Source organism: Gopherus evgoodei, chromosome 5, assembly GCF_007399415.2.
Source record: "Gopherus evgoodei ecotype Sinaloan lineage chromosome 5, rGopEvg1_v1.p, whole genome shotgun sequence".
Classification (NCBI taxonomy): domain Eukaryota; kingdom Metazoa; phylum Chordata; order Testudines; family Testudinidae; genus Gopherus; species Gopherus evgoodei.
In genome coordinates this window covers 126,958,415-126,977,670 of record NC_044326.1, presented here as the reverse complement: position 1 = coordinate 126,977,670, position 19,256 = coordinate 126,958,415, and the positions used below count along the sequence as shown (strand labels likewise).

The following is a 19,256-nucleotide window of genomic DNA, read 5'->3' as shown; positions in this document are numbered from 1 at the left end:
TCACAAATTGACCTGAAAAGATATTTTGTAAGAACAGTCATCTGTTTTTCCATCACAAAATGACGTATGTTAGAGACAAAAGAAATACATTATGCAATATCAAGGGTGAGATTTAATCTTGCAAAATTCGGAACTGAAATCTTTGTTCACATGGTAACTCAAGTCCCTTGTTACATTTTGAATATAAGTTGTCAATCTTGTATATCAGGATGGCCAACCTGTGGCTCCAGAGCCACATGCGGCTCTTCAGAAGTTAAATATGTGGCTCCTTGTGTAGGGACCTACTCTGGGGCTGCAGCTACAGGCGCCAACTTTTCAATGTGCCGGGGGGTGTGTGTGCTCACTGCTCAACCCCAGGCTCTGCTACGGGCCCTGCCCCTACTCCACCCCTTTCTGCCCCCTCCCCAAGCCTAGTGTGCCCTCACTCCTCCCCCTCCACCCCAGAGCCTCCTGCACACCACGAAACAGCTGATTGGGAGGGAGGGGGAGGCACTGATCAGTGGGGCTGCCGGTGGATGGGAGGTGCTGGGAGTAGGGTGGGGGAGCTGATGAGGGGCTGCTGTGGCTCTTTGGCAATGTACATTGGTAAATTCTGGCTCCTTCTCAGGCTCAGGTTGGCCACCCCCATTGTATAAACACACACACACACAAATATGTGGTTGAGTTACAGTTATTATAGAGAACTAAATTTAAAATGTCCTGAGATTGGAATGATTAAAACCATTGTGAAAAATTGGCTTTTTAATTAAAAAAATAAGCAAGGGGTAAAAAAAAATATATATGTTCCAACAGAGAAAGAACGAAAGAAAATGAATTGGAGAAAGAAAGGGAGAACAGAAGAAATGAGCACATAAACATAAAATGATAACGGGTAAACATTTTGACATAAGTGGACTGATTCTTTGTACCATCAGTTTTACACTGGTTTCACACTACAGCCTGCAGTGAATATTACTTCCAATTTACACGACTACAAGTCAGTTGAGAACTGGGGCCATAACGCTTACCATAAGTACACATTTGTGACTAAAACAAAAATTGAGATTTCTGTAATAATTGTTACAGTTCAAAAAAAAAATAAAGACCAGTGCACTTCAAACTGTTTGTTTACTGTTTTAACATGTCTAGCTCCAGAGCTGCTACACTGTGTAATTTGAAATTCTGCCATGGAAGACCAAGATTTGGATTTTCCAATGCTCCTACATGACTTGCAGGAACACCAGTCCAACTGAAAGTCAATGGAACTTGTTACAAAGGTCAGAAAGAGGTTCTGGGGCATTAATTCAGCCCTCGTGGAAGATTTCTGACACATACACACACACTATTCCTAATCCTTGAATACCTTATATACTAGTCTACTGAGACCTAAGACATCTACAATCTCTGGCTGTACAAGGTTTACATGGTTTAGGGGGGCCTCCAATAGCCTCCATACCAAGGATGAACTTCAGACAGTTCAGCCACTGGCGCTCTGCTCTTTATACTAGGGTATCTACATTCCACCCTTGCAGGCTCATCATCTGGGAGATCAAGGAGATTTGTAGAAGCAAAACCATGAACTTCAAGGAACTTGAGATTCTTGCCTCCACACTCCCTGCACCATTACATAGAGACTAGATGGGGACAGAACAGTTGAAGCTGACCTTTAGGGTAACTGGGATCTGGTTTGCAAAAACGTATACATATGTTCTCTTCCATACTTTTCATTAACTCTTTCTCCCCCACCCTCAAGCCTTCTCCTTTTGAAGACTGCTTTGAAAACAAAGTATTTAAAATTTTAAATCAGCAGGGCTGAAAGCTATCACAGCTTTTCCCTAGAGATCACTGGTTATCTGTGCCAGTGCTGGCCTTTCGGGTTTGAGAGTCCACTCACACACAGCGCTGTACCTTAAACACCTAAGCTGCATCTCATTACTGGCAAAAAGTATAGGATTAAAATCAAGCAGTAATGCCAAGCTCTCATACCAAATATAACTGAAGATACTACTTCAGAACTCCAAACTGAGGGTGGGGACTATACGCATTACAGGGAGAAGTTAATGCACAGAAATCCAACTTTAGGAAAAGAGGGAATGTTCTGGATGGATCTATCCACTTAAAAAACTCTACCCAGCTGGTTTGAAGATGCAGTTTCAAGGATCTTGAACACCTTCAAGCCACTCATCCCGGGTAGACCGTTGCATTTAAAACAATCCTGAGATTACACTGACATTGCCAAAGACTTCATTTTGGGTTTGCCTACCATTCTTCGTATGTGACAGGGTGTGGTCTGTCTTCTTACGGCACTATTCAGATTTGGTTTTGTTTTCCTTAAGGATTCAGGTCACTCTCCTGTTCGGAGTTTCCTTGTTCGGTGTGGCATTAGTGTGAGTGAAATGGATCGGAATGAAGTGCGACAGGTGCAGGCTTCTTGTTTCTTCCTTTTATTAGCTGCAACATCTTTCTTTTCTTCTCAGAGAGCCAATAAAAATCAAATAGGCAAACGCATGCACCTATGATAATTACTAATGATTTGGAGACTCAGATGCAACATGTTAATAACTGAGAATCTGGAACATGGTAAACTATTTTTTTGAAAGGCCAGAATCCTCAATAGAATAGAGGCTACCAGAAAGCACTGGTCTAGATTTGGCTAGTAAGCTAACAGTTTTAAACTGGTACTGATAAACAAACTGGGGTTGTGTATTTTGTTTTGTCCTCACCCCGCCCCCCACCAGATGAGGATGACAAATGAAATTATCCACCCATCTCCAGAATATCAGGGGGAGGGAAGGTTGTTTGTATTTTAAGGAAAGAACAAACCAACTGAGCCACTCTAACTGTGCTATTACCTTAATGATATTCTTTTAATAGTTTTGTCTCCCTCGTCACCCCACCCTTTTTTTTTGGGGTAACATGGGAGCAAGAGGGAACCAATAGTTCTAAGGACGCTATAAGTTAACATGGCTTTTTCTCTCTCCTTACTGGTGACCCAGGATCACCAATGACAACACCACAACTTTGAGTAGATGGCTTAAAACCTAAAACCGCAGCTACCCTTTTATAGAGTCGCACAATACCTTAATTAGCAACGGTTAATTTAAAGGCAGATCTAAAGTCTCAAAGTCCCTGGTATCTAGAGCACATACCATTTAATATTTAAAAAAAAGAAACACACAGAACAAATAGAGGACAAGAGAGAATTTACCTAGGTTTAGAAAAAACTTGGCCCAAACATCTAAAAGCCACCAGGAAAAACAAAACTATCATGAGTTGCTAAAATATATGGAAATACTTGGAGTCATGTTATGTAGGACTTGATTGAAAAATGCATCCTTAGAGAGTAAGATTCTTAATTTGTTTACTATTGGCTTAAAATATTTTGTTTGTTCAAAGAGTAAGAGAAAATTACTTTGTTTTGAGAAAAAATAATTAAGAAACGAATTATAAAAGTAAGATGGAAGCCTTATAAAAAATGACAGTCAGGTCTAATCCTGCAATAAACTCAGTGCAAACAATCCATGGACCCATGGGCTAGTGGTTTCAATGGGACTCTATGTGGGGGCAGAGGTTTGCTCACAAGAACTTGGTTGAGGGTGTGGTACCTTACTTACCAGAACTGTCAGAACTCATTACTTCAGGAAACCACAATTGCTTCTTCTAAAAGAAATGCCAGGGAAGCAACTCAGCCATAGGTGTGTCTGCTGTTCCTTATATAGAAACTAACTCCAGAAATTACACAGTACATTGTCTTTACAGAGTTTCATTAGTGAGGGAATGACAGGCTGGCTGAGCAGCTTCACTTGTAAATCACACACTATCGAGGACATTACTGAAAGTCACAATCATTGAACTTACTCCTGTGAGAGGCTGACCACCCTCAACCCTTTGACTTCAATAGAATATTAAAGCACCCAGAACCTTGCAGGACACAGCCCTATATTAAGGGCCAATAAAAGAACTCTTGGACCACCTACTAAATGATGTAATTCATAGTAGAAAAAAAACAAAAATACTAAGTAGTTGTCACCTAAGTATTTGTCATCCGATTATTACTTTTACTGTGCCCAAGAGCATGTTAGAGGCTTTACAAAACACAGAGAAAGACAAGTCCTTCCGCCAGAAATCTTACGATCTTGAAGGGTAATAAACACAAAGGAGTGAAAGTAACACATGATTAGATTTGTAACATCAAACAACTTGAATAGCTATTGTCATAACCTTAGTCCCAGATTTGGACCTTAGCGTCCAAAATATGGGGTTTAGCATGAAAACCTCCAAGCTTAGTTACCAGCTTGGACCTGGTACTTGCTGCCACCACCCAAAAAATTAGAGTGTTTTGGGGCACTCTGGTCCCCCTGAAAAACCTTCCCTGGGGACCCCAAGACCCAAATCCCTTGAGTCTCACAACAAAGGGAAATAATCCTTTTTCCCTTCCCCCCTCCAAGTGCTCCTGGAGAGATACACAGACACAAGCTCTGTGAATCCAAACAGAGTGACTCCCCCTCTCCGTTCCCAGTCCTGGGAACAAAAGCACTTTCCTCTTCACCCAGAGGAAATGCAAAATCAGGCTAGCAAATTCAACACACACAGATCTCCCCTGATTTCTTCCTCCCACCAATTCCCTGGTGAGTACAGACTCAATTTCCCTGAAGTAAAGAAAAACTCCAACAGGTCTTAAAAGAAAGCTTTATATAAAAAGAAAGAAAAATACATACAAATGGTCTCTCTGTATTAAGGTGACGAAATACAGGGTCAATTGCTTAAAAGAATATTGAATAAACAGCCTTATTCAAAAAGAATACAAATCAAAGCACTCCAGCACTTATATTCATGCAAATACCAAAGAAAAGAAACCATATAACTTACTATCTGATCTCTTTGTCCATACACTTAGAAATAGAAGACTAGAAAGTAGAAACTACTTCTCCAAAGCTCAGAGAAAACAGGCAGCCAGAAAACAAAGACCCAGACACAAACTTCCCTCCACTCAACGTTGAAAAAATCCGGTTTCCTGATTGGTCCTCTGGTCAGGTGCTTCAGGTGAAAGAGACATTAACCCTTAAAAGAACTCTTGGACCACCTACTAAATGATGTAATTCATAGTAGAAAAAAACAAAAATACTAAGTAGTTGTCACCTAAGTATTTGTCATCCGATTATTACTTTTACTGTGCCCAAGAGCATGTTAGAGGCTTTACAGAACACAGAGAAAGACAAGTCCTTCCGCCAGAAATCTTACGATCTTGAAGGGTAATAAACACAAAGGAGTGAAAGTAACACATGATTAGATTTGTAACATCAAACAACTTGAATAGCTATGTATGCTTTTTAATAGTTCTGGGCTATTTTGGGTTTGTTTTTCTATATACCCATATTCCAAACACTAAATCTTGGCAGCTCAGCTCACTTTTTGTAAGCAATCTGCAGATGTGTTTTCAAAAGGGATTTTAAAAAGGCAAAATATTGAGGCCCATGAATAGATTCCAGCAAAGCATTTCCACCTGGCTTGGAACCATAGCTGACCAATCAGACAGGCAAGTCATTCTTCTACTTATTACCCAGAACCAAAACATAAATGCTTCTAAACGTGGCAGGATAAAAAATGATTTACTGGACATAAATATTTCATGCAAAAAAAACCAAACTACTGCAAAAATCAAATCACGAAAACTTCACACAGCAGGTTTTATTTTACATTACAAAATTACTACATTTTCACATGAACCATGACCCTAAGAAACCTACAGAGAGTTTTGCAGACTGCCAGGGCAGTAGACAACATTTTACAAAAGATTCCTTGCAAGAGGGAGGAAAGGGATTTTACAATAAAAGATCACCACAAGCAGCAGAGAAGCTTAGTTGCCAAGATCACTGCTAGTTCAGTCTTTAAAGTGTATTCACAAGGCACACACTAACAATAATTCTGTTTGCTGAAGTATCTTCTTAAAAAACAGATGCTTTGGCCAAATATTTTAATTAAGCAAAATGAGTAGCAGTTGCGGATAAGGTGCTTTTACCTTTGAATAGTTTTTTTTTTAAATAATGACTAAATATCAGTGTTGACTGCATTCATTTCTTTGGGATCTTTTCTTTTCCATAAATTTCCAGTTACAATCCCTATGAAAAGTAGAAATCCGATTGTGCGGTTAGAGGTAAACTTCTGCCAACAGTCTTCAGGTTTGTGTATGTCCAAAGTGTAAATCTGTGAAAGTACAGTATAATGTTCTGTTGTTATTATCTATAGTACAAGCATGCCAGACACTTCAGAGAAGACAAGTCCCTACCTCAAGGGACTCAAAATGAGCTCCACACAGGCTAGCTTCAGTGCCTGCACTGGATTAGATACAGACACAGAGGTCTGCCTAAACGCGCTTGACAAATGGATGAAGATGTATCAAAAAGCTACAGAGAATGAGTAACATGTATGGATACTAAGGACCAGATTTTTAACGGTATTTAAGCACCAAAAAATACAGACAAAAAGGTGCATAGGGTATTATCTGTACCTTTAAAAATCTAGCTCAAAGATTCAATATAAACACACATGAGAGTTCACAGGAAAAGGGTTCTCAAATTGTCATCCACAGAAAACTCACAGGAGACCTGCAATAGCAGCTGGAAATAAGGATTAGCCAGCCTAGCTGCCTCCACTGGGGAACACTGCTACTTAAAACGAGTTGTAGTGAGATGTTCAGGGTACAAAACAGGATGACGACAAAGCAACAGAGAAGCAAGTGCAAGACGGGGGCATGTGGGAAAAGAGATGAGAGGGGATTAAATGAATAGCAAAAGACAACTGAAATTAACTTTCTGAAAAAGGTCATAACAGCTACCACACGAAAGACAGCTGAATACCTAATTACCTTCCAAATATAATTTCTGTGTATGCATTTGCATGGGCACAGTGACGAATAATCGGTTTTGTTGTTCTTGATAACTGTTCTATACTCTCCTCCTCACAGAGTCTTATGTTTTCATTCTCAAGTATCCAAGCCTACCTGGTCTGGAGAACAGAAGTTCTCATGCTGTGCCAACTCCCATGTAAGGGAATTCTGGCCATTCAATATTTGCATGATTAGAAAGAGGGAATTTAGTGTTCCTGAAAGATGCCAGGCCAGCAGTCAGAGAGAATGAAATCTATCCATAGAGGACAGCACCCGTATCAGCTTCCCCAAATCATCCCAATGTACCTCACAACCCTGAAGTGGGGGAGATCATAGATCAGACTGCATGCCAATTATATTAACTACTAACAAGGCTGCAAGCTGGCATATGGACTCTTCTCTATTACCAGGAACTACTTCTACACTTCTCCTACCACTAGTCTACTACTGAGACCACCGGTTCATTTTGTACAGACTACTTACCATCACTACAAGCTAGGTCTGGATATGAACTGATGATTGAATTTAAAAATCAGAAATGTGAGTATATAAAAATGAGTCCCAGCTGTTCATTCTATTGATTAAAGTAAGTTGGATTTTTACTACATTTTACTCATCAGGTCACTAAAACCAATATAGATATGAGACAGTGAACTGGACTGTTTCCTGGCACTTACACAGAATTGTTAACTGAATTACAATTGTAGGATATTTGCAGTTGGTGATAAAGTATGAGACAAAGGGAACCCCGGCTGCCTTTCAGATCCCAGACTGAGTTTGTAGGGCTTGCAGTTAGAAAACATGTATTCATTTGTAAGCGGTGCCAATTTCATTGAATTACTGGGAGACAAACACGTCATTTTTCCATTGCTGTGTTTCAGAGCATAACCCCATTTAAGATTCTGCATCCATTGCCAAGCTACTGGGCCATTTAGTTTCCCCCCCCCCCCGCCATAAACCTTTGTACACCTTTTAATTTAAGTGAATGATCTTAATGTATAGTAGAACCTCAGAGTAACCAACACCAGAGTTACAAACTGACCAGTCAACCACACACCTCATTTGGAACCAGAAGTACACAATCAGGGGGCAGCAGCAGAGGAAAAGAAAAAAGCAAATACAGTGCAGTATTAAATGCAAACTACTGAAAAAATAAAGGGGAAGCCACATTTTTCTTCTGCATAATTAAGTTTCAAAGTTGTATTAAGTCAATGTTCAGTTGTAAACTACTGAAAGAACAACCATAACATTTTGTTCAGAGTTACAAATATTTCAGAGTAACAAACAACCTCCATTCCTGAGGTGTTTGAAACTCTGAGGTTCTACGCTATTATGAACCTATTGTCCTCTAAGTCATGCATCCAAATAGCATGGTAATGGCTACAATAAACACATTAGGAGATGAGAAAAGGCTGCTATATGCTTAGGTGTATAGAGAGAGACCTGCCTGCAGCTGTTATTGAAAAGCCTTCTTTTTGCTGCAGCAGTTTGAGACAAGATGGCTGGATATTTTAGGTAAACTGATAGAGGATTTTAAATCTAGAGCTTTCACTTAGAAAAGAAGTACAAAAATCAGATCAAACCTGGTGAGCTAAGTGAGCACCGATGGCAGCCACAGCTGTGTAATAGAGGAAAGTCTGTTCACAGTTTATTCCTGCCACACTCAGACCCATGAGCATTGCAACACTGAAGCCACTGAGCCATTGCCTTGTGTTTTCATTGAACCGTAGTGCTGTTGACTTCACACCAATGACCATGTCATCTCTTTTATCCTAGAATAAAAAAAGGTTATTAGAAAAAATATAATACCCTTAGCAATTCACAAGTTGAGAAGTCATGGGTGAGGAAAGTAGTTTTAGGGATGTAATAGAAAAGGCTTTGCTTTAAGGCCAAGGTTTTTAAGAACAGGTGTCTAATGTTAGGTTCCTAAATCCATTTTTAGGCACTGAAATAAGCAGCCTGGTTTTCAAAACTGCTGAGCACTTGATCACTGCTATTGACTGTGAGGTACTTAGGTATACACAGCACTTTAACAGTAAGCGCTCTACTCAAGAGACATTCATAAACTAATTTACAGAGACAGTACAGTGAGCAGAAAAACATGCGATGATAGGGTAATTAGTAGGGTGAAAACTAGTGGATAAAAGAAACATCTCTTAAAAGCATTTCTACGTTTTAAATCTGCTGATTGCAGTGGGAAGATTAGTAGTGCTATGCAAGTCCAAAGTAGTGAGTTTCATACATAAATACACACATAACTAACAATGAGAAAGTTAACAGTTAATGTTATTACTTCACCTGATGTGCATAGATGGTGTCATATATCAATGTCCACATAACTCCAGAGAAGTACAGAGGCAAACACACCGACCAATCACATGAACCTTTGATCGCAGACCACCCAAGCAAGGCTCCCCAATTAAATGTAAGTCCTGTAAGTAACAGAAATAAGAAAAATATACAGAATTATAGGCTTCTAAAAATGCAAGAGTCAAGAACAATCTAAATTATATATATATTTTTAATCAACATTTGATACTCAAGCATCTGTGTGGTTTTTCTATTTTTAATCCCTACACACTTACAGGATGGAGGACTCTCTCCTGGGAAGCAGGGATTCTGAAAGTGATTCAGGAGTTGTGGGGACACTCAGCTGAACATGAGCTCCCAGTGCAACACTGTAGCCCAAAAGTCTAGTGCAATCCCTAGATGCATAAATAGGGGAAACTTGAACAGGACTGGGGTGGTTATTTTACCTTTGTATTGGGCTCTGATGGGACCACCGCTAGAGTGCTGTGTCCAGTTGTGGTGCCCACAATTCATAAAGGATGTTGATAAATTGGAGAAGGAGGTCAAAGAAGAGCCACAAGAATGATTAAAGGATTAGAAAATATGCCTTACAGTTACAAGCTAAATAGATCGAGCTCCTTGAGTCTAGCAAAGAGAAGATTAAGGGGCGACTTGCTCACAGTCTAGAGACATAAGGTGGGTGAGGTAATAACTTTTATTGTACCAACTTCTGTTGGTGAAAGAGACAAGCTTCCTAGCTTACAAAGAGCTCTTCTGGGTAACTTACTCAGGGCATCACAGATAAACACACATTGTCCCTCCCACCAACAAAAGCTGCTCCTGTAAAAGCCATCACCTCACCCACCTTGTTTCTCTAATCTCTGGGACTCAACACAGCTATAACAACATGGATTACAGTTTATAACTACACACATGGGGAACAAGTATTTGATAATAAGCTCTTCGATCTATCAGAGAAAGGTATAATATCCAATGGCTGGAAGCTGATGCAAGACAAATTCAGACTGGAAACAATGGCATAAATTATTAACAGTGAGGGTAATTAACCAATGGAATCATTTATCAAGGGTCACGGTGGATCCTCCTTCATTGGCAATTTTCAAATCAATATTGGATATTTTTCCAGAAGACATGCCCTAGAAATTATTTTGGGGAAGTTGTATGGGCTATGTTATACACAAGGTCAGACTAGATCACCACAATGGTCCATTCTGGTCTTGGAATCTATGAATCCAGAAACACGGAACTCATACATGAGGAAGGGGGAAAAGGGAGGATTATTCTATTATTTTCTCATGGGAAAAGAAAGGAGTTATATGAGAAAACAGGAGTGCTGATCATAGTAGGAAACACCACTTGTCTCCCTTCTACCAATCCCTGGGTTTCCACGCTCTTCTGGCACCTGCAGCAGAAGGAAAGTAACTAACATTCCAGTCTCTGAAATATTTGGTGAGAATGCACCGACGAGGATGCTGGCTAACTGCTACTATTAGGGACAGTAACAGAGAAACCCTATGGTATCTGAAAAGCAGACAGCTGAGCTCTTACCAGTACACTGCACTGTGCAATGTTTTATCTTTTATTTTTACTTTTTTTCTTCTTTTTTAAAATTTCAGAAGAGTGCAGTGGAGTGTTCAAATAAGAAGAAGAAAAACAACCAATGATAAACCACATGAATTGTTACAAAAACTTAAATGTATATCACATTGGGTTTGTAACATTCATATACATCTAAGTACCTATAGATTACACAGTATAAATAGCAACACATTCTCTAAATTATATCTGATTTAATACAGACACATACACTCATCTTGCAAACAGCTGTACACGTGACTAGTTCCAATGAAGTCAGCAGGACTACCCATATATCTCAAGTTAAGCATGTTCTTAAACGTCGGGCCTAAGCTTAATGTTTGTTAGCTCTAGAGAACTATTAAAGATGAAAAATGGAAGGAGAACAGAGCAGACAACAGTAGTGGTTACTAAAGGTGGCAGATATTAAAAATGGTTCCTAAAAGGGGAAAAAATATGGGAAACAAAAATTTAAAGGTAGGATACCAAACTGGGTCAAGCTGGAATACAGTGCAATGCATCTGTTTAGCCCAGTTAATTTAAATGTTTAAGATTGTAATACAGGGTGAAATACATATTTAAGAAAGATTTCCAGAGGCTGAGAGAACAATGTCCCACATCTCCTACTTGGTACTCAAGTGACAAACGGATTATTTATCAACACCAGAGTGTGGGGAAAGGAGGAACTACATGAGAAAAAGAAACTCCATGTGTTTTACTATCTGTTTAAGAAATGCAGGACATACCAATGACCTTATCTGCAGTTTCAGACAACTTCATTTGATATTGAAGTTCAGCTATTAAGATTTTGCCAGAACACTTAAAAAAAAAATTTACATCTGAAAGAAGGGAAATTAGCGATTTTGAAGCTCACCCAAAACCAACTGCGGCCAATACGTGATTCTCTTCATCAGTGGATAAGTGATCACAAGAGACAGAGAGGCTGCTCCTAGGGCAATACTGTAATGAAATAGGTTCATTAAGAGACTTCATGTGGTTTACTTTAAATAATTCTATTGTACTCTCATTATTCCCTAGTCTAAGAAACAATACTGTAGTATCAGAGGAGTGATGCTGTAGTTAAGACTGAAAGTATTATTTCTTTCTAAAACCATGGATTTGGTTGCTTTCTCAAAAAACTGCCTTGTCTGTTGAAATTTATCATGCTTTGCTTTAGCCTGATAGCGAAATAGTGTAAGAATAAAAGATCACAGGAACATTACCTATAGTAATTTAGACACAGAAGGACACACAAAGCCAAGCTAAGCTGTCCCCCAAGAAAAACGAAGGACTGAAAAGTTGAGATATCTCCAACAGCTATTGGTCGACTTGCTGTTCTTAAAACCTAAAGAAAGAATAGTTTCAATACTATATCCAATATACTGAGTTAAAATACACATTATAGGCAAAACTCATATCTTAATGCAAAGTAAGGTGGAAAAATTAAGCCCATTAGTCAGGCAATTCAAAAGTTACGGTTCCTACACCAATATTACCTCTACCACATTTCACATCCTGTATATGGTACATATTTATGAATAAATATTAAGCCTTCTACTAAAATAGGGAGCATTTTAAAAATGGAAGCAGGCTTATGTGTAATGAGGCTGAATTAGAGATACTGCAGATAGTTTAGATTTGAATTTTATTGTGTGTGCGCTCAGTGCAATATTGAGAAATTAACTTTTTGCACTGAATATCCCTATTTTAAAAGCAATGTTGTTCAAACATTCTAAGTATTTCTGTACAAAGATGTCTGTAATAGGGTGGAAGATTCTAGGATTATTAAATAGAGTTACACGGCTCCTTCTGTTGACTCATCCTACATTTAAATACTTAAACTCTACATAAGGATGCTGTATAGTAATTCCTGGTCATACTAACAGATGGATTCAATTAGCTCCAAGCAGGATATAGAAGGCAATGGAACCTCTTTCAAGGGGCAGAGAGGTCAGCAGGAAAAACTCTAGGAGCAAACAAGTTTGAGAAGAAAGTTTAGGCTCAATTTATGTTATCTAAATTAATAAAACCAAACCCCAGGGAAGGAGTACCTTTTCACTTTATACAGAACAGTTGTACTCTGAGAGCCAGGTAAGAATGCCACCTGCTTACAGCGCTTCAAAAAAAATTATCAAAAAAAAGTGTTGTTTGTGCACACTTTAACAATACTAAGCTATTTTCCTTTAAGTTTGGCTCGATTTTCCTCTCTCAGTTAAAACTACAATTATGCCAAAGTTAGAAGTTTATAGATCTGCAGTTTAAGTGAGACACAAAAAATATTTTGGGACCATAGAAAGTATCTTCAGCTTCATGCAACTCAAAAATGGCTACACCAATTTAACTCTAACATTCAAGAAAAAAATCACCTGTGGGTAAGACCAAGCAAGGGATGTTTTAGTCAGGAAATCAACAAAATGACCACTAACTAGACATACCACCACTAAAACACCCCCGACCCACTCTTGAAGATAGCTGTCTGAAGTTTTATTTGTAAAATAATTTTCTATATGAATTTTAAACTCCTTACTGTTACATTCGTGTCAATTTCATTTAAATTCATTATTTTGTTGTATTTAGGCCACAATTGTGCAAGTGACTTCATAAGGGAAGCAGCTTTTATTACCAGGAACATAACAGTGTCAAATTATCCAGTCTTCTCTTAAGACTCGTCTACACTGGCACTTTACAGCGCTGCAACTTTCTCCCTCGGGGATGTGAAAAAACATCCCCCTGAGCGCTGCAAGTTTCAGTGCTATAAAGTGCCAGTGTAGACAGTGCAACAGTGCTGGTAGCTACTCCCCTCGCGGAGGTGGATTTTTTACCTCTCTCCCAGCACTATGCTGTGACTGCACAAGCCATGTTAAAGTGCTGTTGCGGCAGCACCTTAATGTTGCCAGTGAAGATGTGCCCTTAGTGTAAAATTACTGAGGAAACTGCAAGTTGACATTACAAAAAGCTCATTCTTGTCTGGGGTACACTACTATAGCCACCAGTTTAATTAAGAGAGTAAAAAATTCACCTTTGACAAAAATTTACACCTGAAAAGTTACAAAATGCTGATAAAGAAATCCCTGATAATTCTTGGGTAAACAACGGCTAGCAAAGTTAAAAGAAGCATGTCAGTTGGTTTTGCTCAGTTTTTAGGAAAACATTTCAAGAAGTGGATTTACGTTGATTACGCTGATTACACTGTAACTATATGATGTACCTTATCCTACATACAAATTATCTAGAAAACAAAGAATCACTACTGCATTACTACTTGTGGCTATCTCTTATTCAAAAAAGAAAGTCACCGTTACCATTCAAACATTAATGGTAAACATCAGATTACTTGTTATTACATTTTACTCAGATTACATCTGAGCCGGGGGGGGGGGGGGGGGGAGGAGAGGGGAGAGAAGAGATTACTTGGAAGTAGTCTTTATCAGACAAGCCTGTATTTCTACCCGACAAACAACCAGTTTGTCTTGGTGAAAGACAGAAGAGGGCTTACTTCAATAAAAGGCCAGCAATTTACTTACTCATCAAACATTAAGAGGAGCCTGTCTGTTCTTTTCAAGTCCAAGGGGCTTTCTCTACCTTTTTGTCAAAGTCCCGATCCCACATGTCATTAATTGTACAGCCTGCTCCACGCATCAGGACCGCTCCAGTACCAAACAGTGACAGCATATACCAGTCTGGAAAACATCCTGGCTCTGCTGCCAAGCTTATACTCCATGTGCACGGCAAATACAACAGCCACGTTCCTAGAAAAGTGAGTTTGAAAGGGATTAGAAAAAGAGAAATTATAAATGGAATTACTCTTTAGCATGCCATAAAAGGTAAATAAGTATTGAATTAATAATTAAAAACGTTTAAAATTGCAACACCAAAGCTAAGAAATGGCTAAAATGGTTATCTGTGCAAGGCGCTGCAGTTTCACAATTTGATTCTGCTCCTTTACTTTTATTTTTCTTCTTCTTCTTGACTGAAATGTTGACTATAAAGACGCTTTGTCTATTTTCCCAATAGAAACAGAAAACTGAACCATGGAGGGAACGCAGTGTTTGAACAGTAGCTATAAAAATCAGCCATTACAGAGAACGTAAGATGCAACACATACTTGCTAAGTCACTTTGTTCCACATCTCTATCCAAACCAAATATTTAACTACCTTTACAATTATTCACAAGGACATATTCCAAAATGGATTTGTCTCCTGAGTTTATATGAATTGTAAAAAATAGCGAATCTGTAAAAAAATTTTATGTTCCAAATATCACATGACCTGCTGACTAATTGACTGTCTAACCTGAATAAGCAAATTGCAATCCTTCTGTCAAGAACAGAGGATACTGGATTTCTGTCTTAATATAACAATCTATAAAACAACCCCTCTCCCTCCATTGCCATCCATCCCCATTTCTTTCCCCCTATGACTGGAGGGGTGTTAATGGGCAATTTCACCTTAAAAGGTCCCTTGAAATGTGTTTTAACATCTTAGGCTATGTCTACATTGTGGACCTTACTGTGGCACAGCTGTATGGTCTCCCATGTAGCCATTCTCCTGCCAGCATAATTAAGTCACCCGTAACAAGCTGCAGTAGTTACATTGGCAGGAGAGTGTCTCCTGCTGACATAACGCTGTTCATGACGCAGGTCATGTGATATTTGGAACATAAAATTTTTTTACAGATTCGCTAGACAATTTATATAAACTCAGGAGACAAATCCATTTTGGAATATGTCCTTGTGAATAATTGTAAAGGTAGTTAAATATTTGGTTTGGATAGAGATGTGGAACAAAGTGACTTAGCAAGTATGTGTTGCATCTTACTTTCTCTGTAATGGCTGATTTTTTATAGCTACTGTTCAAACACTGCGTTCCCTCCATGGTTCAGTTTTCTGTTTTTATTGGGAAAATAGACAAAGAAAATAGAGTTTTTGTTGGGGAAACTTGTGTCTGTTAGGGGTGTTTTTTTACACCCCGACACACACAAGTGCTAGTGTAGATACAGCCTTAGTCTAAACTTGTGAGCAAGTTTCCCAGACCTGAAGAACAGCTCCGTGTAAGGGCAGGTCTACATTACAGACCTATATTGGTATAACTACATTGCTCAAGTGTGTGAAAAATCCACTCCTTCGTGAGCTAGTTATACCTACCATGTAGTTAGCAGTATGTCAACAAGAGAGCTTCTCCCATCAACATAACTACCACCTCTTGGGGAGATGGATTAACTACCCCGACAGGAGAGACTTCCACATGACAATCATAGACATAAAATATCCCAGGGCACTATATACAAGTGTAGAGATTTGCCTTACCATCCTTGAGAAACATTTTCTTCTCCTATAATTGTACAGTGCTGCTGGGCACCAAACTGTTAGCATCTGATCCTTTGAGTGGTGCTGCACTGGATCACCTGTAAACCAGTTAATCAATCCTTTTGCCCTGAATGATCCTTAAGTGTTTTATATTATTAGACTTCTGTTGCATGAAGTACACCTCTACCTCACTATAACGCTGTCCTCAGGAGCCAAAAAAATCTTACCACGTTGTAGGTGAAACCACATTATATTGAACTTGCTTTGATCCACCGGAGCATGCAGCCTTGCCCCCCTAGAGCGCTGCTTTACTGTGTTATATCCGAATTTGTGTTATATCGCATCATCTTGTATCAGGGTGAAGATGTATTATTATAACATGATTTTTGTAAAACAAACACTGGAATTTCTTTTGTAAAGAAAAGTGCTCTCAAACTCAAAAGGCAGTTTGTACTTAATGTCTTTTTTGTGGCTCAAACAACAAGGAATTTTAGATTGTGGTAGGATGAAAGGTGGTTTTGAAAGCTGTACACTAAAAAAAATGATCAAGGACTGTCCAGACTAGACACAGTTATTACTGTAGGTAGTCTAGCTTTGCAGCAGATAGACAATCCAGCAGCCTCTTGGCAGGTGAATGCCGCTGAAATCCATTTTTATAGCAACACTTCACATTTCTATGACCCCATCCCCCTGAAAGCCCCAGTAATTGCAGCAGCCTTCATGGAGTTTATCCTCACAACATCCCGGTGTGGCAGAGGCACACCACTTCCCGAGGAGAGGGGAACCAGCGCCTGCTGTAGAACACACCAACAGCCACATTGGGTCAGACCAATTCTCCATCTAGCCCAACATCCTGTGGCCCGATAATGGCCAATGCCAGGTGCGTCAGAGAGCGATCATCCACTGAGCCACCCGTGTTGTCCAGGGCCAGCTCCGGGGCTTGCCACAGCTGCGGACAGCGCTTGGCCCGGCTGTTCAGCACCTTGGATAGCCGGGCCCGCGCGCTAACGCGGAGCAAGGCGCTGAACCGGGGTCCCGCACGCGCGGGCGGAAGGCGGCTCTCTGCCCGTCCCGCCCGACGGCGCCAGCCCAGGCCTCCAGCCCCGCCGGGACTCACCGATGGGCTTGTCCAGCCTCATGAGCCGCAGGTAGGGCTGCAGCGGGCCGGGGGCCGAGCTCACCAGCCCCGCCGCCGAGAAGCTCAGCGGCCGCCTCCCGCTCCCCGCCTCCCAGCTCAGGCCCAGCGGCGAGCCGGGGCCGCCGTGGGGCGGGACAGCGAGCGCGGCGGCGGGGCGGGCGCAGCCGGCGCGGAGGAGGCAGCGGGGCCAGGCGGCAGTTCCAGAGGCCCGGCAGAGCCGCCCTACCACAGCCGCCATGCTGCTCACTTCCGGTGGCGGCGGGGCGCGCGCTGCCTGATGACGCCAGGTGTCGGACACGCCCTCTCCGTCTGTCCCGCCGTGAAGTACTGCGCGTGCGCAGCCCTTTCCCTCGCTGCTGCGCGTGTCCGCCCCCTCCCGTTGGGCGCCCAGAAGTTCAGTCACTTCAGCTCAGGCTCCTGAGACAGTCCCGCGGGGCGCGTGGTGCGGTCCCCTCCCCCCCACGGCGGTGCCTCTCACCCTGGCCACGGGCCTGGGCCCCCGCACGTCGCGGGCGGTAGCGCAAAGCCCTGGCCACGCGATGCCGCATAACCGTCCCCCCCCCCCGGCCTGGGGTCAGTGTCTGCACCGCAGTGCCTGCGGGGAAACCCGGCCTTCAGCACGCGTGGGGACTTCGCCCCTTCTCATGGCGGAGCCCTCGGCCCCTCGGCCCGTTTCTCCCCGCGCCCCTGCAAGCCAGGGCCTGCCTTTGCACAGAGCCGGGGTGCCTGGATCGCGAGAGCTGGCCCTGTACCGAGAGCCCCAGCAATCAGTAACCCTGGGCAGCAGCGCATTCCTGCTCCCTGTGCGGGAGCTGAACCGCCATCTCCCGGCTATGCACAATGCCCTTTGTTCCCTTCATCTCTCCTCTGGATTTTCCCCTGCCATGGCCCTGGGGGATGGACTCCTCCTATGAACGTCGCTGGCAAAGCCTATAGCTGTGCCCACCACTCGTTTCCATTTCTCTAGGGCAGGAGAACAAGCTTCTCTCAGTTCTGAAGCCACCCCTTCCTTCTCTTATAACCTTGATTCCCAAAAGTCTCCTGGCTACCATTAATCTTTTCAAACCAACAGTCACTTCTTAACCATCTCCCTTCCTCTTGCTAATTAGAGTCACCACTTCAGATGCAAAGCAACTGGCCATTGCCCTGCCTACCACCAGCAGGACCTCCTTTGCCATCTCTGGTATTCTTGAGCACGCACCAGCCCAATCTTCCTTTTCCCTTCTTAGGTGCCCATCACCTCCCCCAGACTGACCCCTGGCCCATAAGCCTCTACATCCATGCCTTCCCAGGAGCCCCTGCCCCCGCATCCCCAGTCCCAATTGTTTCTTGCTCTGTAATAGCAAGTCTTGGGTCTATTTGTCCTTCCCAATCCCATCTTTCCCATTTCCCACTGCTGGGAGGAGCAGGAGCCTCAGCCACCATGGTTTAGGCATACAGAGGGACCAGCGCACAGAGCAGGACCTGGGTGTGGCACTGGTGGCACTCCCAGACATGTGACGTGTTGTCATAGTATAATTCCCAATTCTGAACCTTAGCGTCCAAAATATGGGTACTAGCATGAATTCCCCTAAGCTTAATTACCAGCTTAGATCCTGTAGTGCTGCCACCAATCAGGACTTAGAGTAGAGTGCCTGATAAACTCTGGTCTCCCCCAAAACCTTCCCAGGGGACCCCAAGACCCAAATTCCTTTGAGTCTCACAACAAAGGGGAATAAACCATTTCCCTTCCCCCTCCTTTCTTCCTCCCAGCTCCTTTCTGCCCTGGGTACAGTAGGAGATCACCGTGAGTCAAACTCCTTGAATCACCACACAGAGAGGAATGTTACCTCCCCCCCTCCTCTTTTCCCTTCACCCAGAGGCAATCCAGATTCAAACTCCGTGAATCTAAAACAAAGAGGAAATTCACTTTTCCCTTCTCCCCCCTGCTCTCTTTCCCTTCTCCCAATCCATTCCCTGGTGTACACAGACTCAGTTCCTTTGAGCCTTAACTAGAAGAAAAAAAATCAGACAGGTCTTAAAGCAAAGCTTTTAATAAAAAGAAAGAAAAAAGGTAAAAGT

The 19,256-nt window shown here is 41.7% G+C and overlaps 1 protein-coding gene across 1 annotated transcript; it reads right to left on the bottom strand.

Moving 5' to 3' along the window:
• Window positions 1-5,652: 5,652 nt before the first annotated feature.
• COQ2 (coenzyme Q2, polyprenyltransferase) lies at window positions 5,653-17,433 on the bottom strand. Its single transcript, XM_030565003.1, has 7 exons — window positions 17,175-17,433; window positions 14,333-14,499; window positions 11,974-12,095; window positions 11,625-11,710; window positions 9,164-9,297; window positions 8,449-8,637; window positions 5,653-6,183 (listed from the first exon to the last, which is right to left on the bottom strand). Exons 1-7 carry the CDS (start codon window positions 17,431-17,433, stop codon window positions 6,028-6,030), a joined length of 1,113 nt encoding a protein of 370 aa, XP_030420863.1. The 3' UTR covers window positions 5,653-6,027.
• Window positions 17,434-19,256: the final 1,823 nt, after the last annotated feature.